This window comes from Microtus ochrogaster, chromosome 16 (genome assembly GCF_000317375.1).
Source record: "Microtus ochrogaster isolate Prairie Vole_2 chromosome 16, MicOch1.0, whole genome shotgun sequence".
NCBI lineage: Eukaryota > Metazoa > Chordata > Mammalia > Rodentia > Cricetidae > Microtus > Microtus ochrogaster.
Genome location: NC_022018.1, coordinates 16,232,889 through 16,238,246, shown reverse-complemented (window position 1 = coordinate 16,238,246; position 5,358 = coordinate 16,232,889). Strand labels below are relative to the sequence as shown.

Sequence of the window (5,358 nt, the reverse complement as noted above, 5' to 3'; positions counted from 1 at the left end):
AGTTTTGGAGATGGGTGTTGTTTGGAGACAGACCCAGGCTGGCTTGGAACTCCTTATGTAAACCAGGATGCTCTTGCAATTGCTGTGATCTGCCTGCTTCTGCCATTTAAGTATTAGGGTTATAGATGTGTGCTTCCATACTTGGGAGATTTATTTTAAAATTTTGCTATTTAAGATGTGGTGACACATTTCCTGCAATCCCAGCACTTGGGAGGTGGAGGCAGGAGGATTAGGAAGGAGTTCAAGGTTATCTTCAGTACCACAGGAGCTTGAGGCCAGCTGTGTCAGTAACGAAATGGTCAGCCAAGGAGTAAGGTGCTGGAGAATAGAGCACACTGTGGTCTCCCCGGTGCTGCGTCTTTCCTGTGGGATGAAGATGTGCTCCCTGGGGCTGCGTCTTTCTGATGGGATAAAGACATTCTGTGTTACGAAGAGAATGCCCTATTTGTCAGAAAAGGCCTTCTTGTACTTGGGGGCATGAGGCACATGTAGACATTCCTGAAACACACTCAGAGAGGGTGAGAATGTGGCATGTTAGGGAATTTGTGGATGGCGTATCTTCCTTATGGCAAGTCTTGTCTTTGCCAAGCACACATTCTTTTTGCTCAGTACAATCCTATAGGATCAATCCCATTACCTCTTTTTTTGGAGGCGTTAGACTCTTTGAGTATTTAAGTGAATCTGGCAAGGTTGGAGTTTATCTCCAGGAAGGTTTACTTTTTTAGTGCTAATTGTCTTGAAAGGCTGTACTCACGTAAGTTTAGTGGACCTGATGTATGGTGCAGAGTCGCCGATGTGTTTTGGGAGTATTGATAACCAAAAATAAAATAAAATGCTGCATCTACCAGTTCAGACGTGAGAATAAGCAGGGATTTGAATATGGTTCCTGGGCATGCCAGCTCAAATTTGGTGGTAGTTGGCTCAAGTGGAGACAAAATCTTTGCCTAAGAGAGTTCACATGAATATTGAAGGGACGTGCACTGGCCACAATAGCATACTGCTGTCAATGGTTTTTTTGGCATGGGCAGGAGGGCAAGGAAGTTAGGAGTGACAGGAAGCTGCTGTATGATGATGTTAACAGCCCTTAGGTGGCTAGCTGCTGTTCTTTACCACCTGCCATTTTAGCATGAAGAATTTAAGTATTATGGGAAATGGTATATATTCATTTAGAGATGATTTTTTTTTTTTTGGTTTTTCTAGACAAGGTTTCTCTGTAGCTTTGGTGCCTGTCCTGGAACTAGCTCTTGTAGACCAGGCTGGCCTTGAACTCCCAGAGATCCGCCTGCCTCTGCCTCCCGAGTGCTGGGATTAAAGGCATGCGCCACCACCGCCCGGCTCATTTAGAGATGATTTATTGAAATGTGAATCCAAGTGTTTTGGTTGTTGTAGTTGTTTTTATTTTCTCTAAATACTTTATTTAGAAATGTTACCCTTTCAGGAGAAGGGGATGTGTGTATTTTGAGTGTCTACTAGATCTACCATTAAGATGACAGTGCAGATGCCGGAGGAGGGAGAGTGTAGGCCCTTGAAACACTGCAGCTTGAAAATGTGATGGTGTACAGCAGCTGCAGAGGGAGGAGGAGGAAGAGAAAGAGCAGGATAGGAGAAGGAGGTGACGGAAAAGGAGAAGCAATGGAGCAGAGGCCAGTAGGAGGAAAAGCGCCTTGGGAGTGGAAGGCACCGTGGGAGGGCAGCTCTGGAAGACACGTCATTTTAAAGACACTGGCTACTGTTCAGCTGGAGACAGTCTCTTCTGATCTGGGTTTGAATGCTTCTGCATTCCACTGAAATCAAGTCCCCTGACCACTGTCTGCTCTAAAACCAGCTTACTGCAAGTGTTCACACTAGTTCAGGGGACTCCAAAGGCTCTCTAATTTGACCAGTGTAATTCTAAATCTTGCCAGGTCATTGGGCTCATATACTAAGAGGCGTGTAAAAGGGAGAAGTGTGGGTGTGTTACAGGGGCAGAATGAATTAATTTCTCTTTGCATCTTGAAAGTATGAATTTTCCTTCTGGTCACTTACAGAAGGAAAGATTCTTTAACCTAAAAATTTCACCCAAGGTCATAAAAAAAAAATTAAGTTGAAACCCAAGTCACCTGTCCAGTGGCAAGGACAGAATCACCTGATGAAAGTAGGGATTATGTCAACAGAATGTGTCCCTGTGCTGGCCCACACTTCTGCAGTTCCTTTAGGTCCCAGTGCTGACAAGCCAGCAGCCACCACTGGCCCACACTGTCACTTTGCTAGCTAGCTCATACACATAAGTTCCACAGATGAAACAAAAATAACATTAAAAGTCAAGGAGCATATCTGCTCCAAAAGTTACTAGACTCATAATAAGCCACCCCAATAAGAGCCTGGGAGAACAATCCGAAGAATTGAAGAATTCAGATGAAGATGAAGAATTCAGAAGGATGATTACAGCCAAGCTCCAACAGCTCAAAGATGACACGAACATATCCCAACAACACAAACAGACAAATGGCAGAGAAAGTCAATGCAAAGCAGAATTCAGTGGGGACACAGAATTACTGAAGAAATGGCAAACTTACAGCTGGAAATGAAAAATTCAAGAAGTCATAAAAAAAATCAGTGGAAAACTCCATCAGTGAGATGAATCAGATGGAAAACAGCATGCCAGGGCCTGAAGGCAAGGTGGAGCAATTGGGTTATTCAGTAAAGGTCAACGATAAATTAAAATAGTTTCATTTATTTTGCTTTGTGGCAGGAGTAATGCCCCTGGATCTCATGAACAGCAGCATTCCAGAGACAAGTGACCCAAGAACATGAAGGCTTGGTACCTCGCTGGAGTCAGACATCTACGTCTCCCCTGCAAGGCTCAAGGACCTTTGCAGAAGGGGCACGGGGTATGTAAAGACTCTAAAAGCTGGAGGCATGGATGCAATGTCGTGCAGGACCTTCCCCTGAGCCAGACAGCTCTCATCTCCAGAATTCAGTTTGGCCTTCTCTCAAAAGATCCTCCTCCTCAGAGTCTCAGAGCCTGGAGCTACAACGTGCCCCTGCCTGGATTTAGAGCCTCTCACTTGTGTCCAAGCCCCACCAACACTCCAGCAGCTTGAGATAGAGCCTACTGAAGAACGAGGCCTTGGCCATTTCTGCTGTGCTGGGCTTGCCCTGCTTGCTGTTCCCAGCAACATTTGTTTCAGGAACAATCATACCAACATCCTGCTGGCCATGGTACCTGCCTGGCCGTTCACATGCCTTCCTGGAGGAGCCCCAATGAAGACCCCACACCTGAAGGAGACTTTGAAGGCTCTGCTTGGTGGACTAGATGTGCTGATTACAGAGGAGGCTTGCCCCAGAAGGGGAGATCAGAGTGCTGGATTTGACAGATGTGGACCCTGGTTTCTGGAGCAAATGGACCGGAACCTATAAAGGTGACTGTTATTCTTTCGGTCCCTGCCCTAGCCACGCCCACTCCTTTTTTATTTTTTCTCTGACCTCCGCCCGCCATCGCTCTCTCTCCCTGTTTTCTCTCCCGGTGTACACACGGCTTTGCCTCCTCTCTTTTCTCCTTTTCTCCCCGCCCCTTCCTCTTTCCTGTAATAAATATGTTACCTTTGTGCCTATCTTTTGTGTCTATGTGTCTGTTACCCGCCACCACCACCCACGCGGAGCATGCCCTCCCGCTGGTGGGAAACTGTAGCCGCTTTTCTCATGGCGGGCTCCGCCAGCCCGCGTGGGGATCGTTTTAGGAATAAGATTGGTGCCACGTGACTCCCGAACCGGGTTCTTTTCCACTTCGCCAACTTCCCTAATTGCTTCAATCGGCTCTTCCATCGGTGAGTGTCTCCTGTTCTGCTACGGTCACTTTCATTCTGCTGCGATTGCTTTCCCTTGCCAGTGCCGTGTTTGGATCGGTCCTAGGGGCTGGTCCGCCCGCACGTTAGCACCGCACATTCCCATGCAGTGCATTCGACTGGGGACCGGGTCCCCAGCTTCTTTATCTTTTCTTTCCATTTCCTTTCTTTCCTTTTTCTCTTCTCTCGACGGACGGTTACGGTTAAGCGCTGCTCGGAGCTGCGCAGCCTTCCTGGTTTCTGGGTCGCCAGAATCCAGCTAGGCCATAACACCCCACCGGTGGACAAAGGACTCTTTTCCACGTGGTCCTGGGTGTTCGTATGTGAAAGACCCCCTAGGTGGGCTGCCTTTCAATCTGGGGAGACCCTTCCCAAGGAACAGCGAGACACTGGTACGGATGCAAACAGCAAGAGGTTTATTCAGATACACAGGTACCTGGGGCGTCTTAGTCACTCGGAGGACTAGCACGCCTCCAGGCTGGGGCGGTGGGCTTTTATAGGGTAGGGGAGCAGAAGCCACGCTACAGAAGCAAGATGCATGGTAACAGGGCTGGGATTGGGCAACTCGGAGGAGGCCAGGTGCAAATTGGGGTTAGTTAGGTGGTTTCTGGGAAATCAGATATGCATGCTGGCTTGGCTTTTATCTAGGGTACAGACTGTTTTTCTGAGCCCTACGTCCCTTGCTGGCACCCCAGGTGAGCGACCGCAGATATCCTGTCAGGCCTAACGCCCTTGTCCCTAGACTGAACTTCCCTGCCCTACTTCTAATTATATTGTTTAAGAGTTCAAGCCTTGCAAAATGGCGTTACTGCTGCTGTTAGCTTAAGCTGTCTGTGTGGGGGTCTTTCAGTATGCAGGTTTTCACGATTTTGGCTCTGGATAGCAACCAGCTCCCCGGCTTTTTTGGTTCCAGCCTTTTGCCCCTCCCCTCTGCGGCTTTTGCTATGGCACGGCAGCTCTCCAACAGGGCAGACTACACGTGGTCGCCATCTTGGCTGAGGGCCAGATGGGTCAGGTGACTTTTTCCGCCATCTTGGCTGAGGGCCAGGTCACGTGACCGCACTCTCCCAGTTTTACTCACAGTTTCACCCTGCCTTCTCACCCTGTTTTCACTAAAATCCTCTTATTAACTCTGTTAAACAATATTGCACCAGAGGCGTCCATGTTGCCCAATTCTTGTTCACTCCTTCTATGTATAATAATTGTTTATTACATCTCATTTCAGACTACAAAACATGAGTCTTATATTTTAGACTGCTATGTACCTTTAAGTCTCTTAAGCTGTTCTCTATCATTGTCAGTTCTGCCACTAACCTTATATTACAAGCAGTTTTTTCCCTCTTTCTGCCTTTTTACAAATGTAAATCTCACCTGCTGAGAGCCAGTGTGGTCAAGCTCAGACCCAACTTTCCAAACAAATTCTATACTATATATACTATATACCTGATAAACAGCCCTCAATTGCTCAGAGATCTGGGGAATGTGATATTTAAGTATTTAATTATTAAAAACTTTTCACAACAACAAAAAAGAG

General features: G+C 47.1%; 1 protein-coding gene across 1 annotated transcript in view; it reads left to right on the top strand.

Moving 5' to 3' along the window:
• The first annotated feature begins 295 nt into the window (after window positions 1-295).
• LOC101994973 (putative ankyrin repeat domain-containing protein 19) overlaps window positions 296-5,358 on the top strand; it is an 89,294-nt gene continuing 84,231 nt past the window's right edge. Inside the window, exons 1-2 of the mRNA XM_026783102.1 lie at window positions 296-465; window positions 3,741-3,806. Coding sequence (XP_026638903.1) covers window positions 296-465; window positions 3,741-3,806 — 236 coding nt within the window. The remainder of the gene's footprint in view (window positions 466-3,740; window positions 3,807-5,358) is intronic.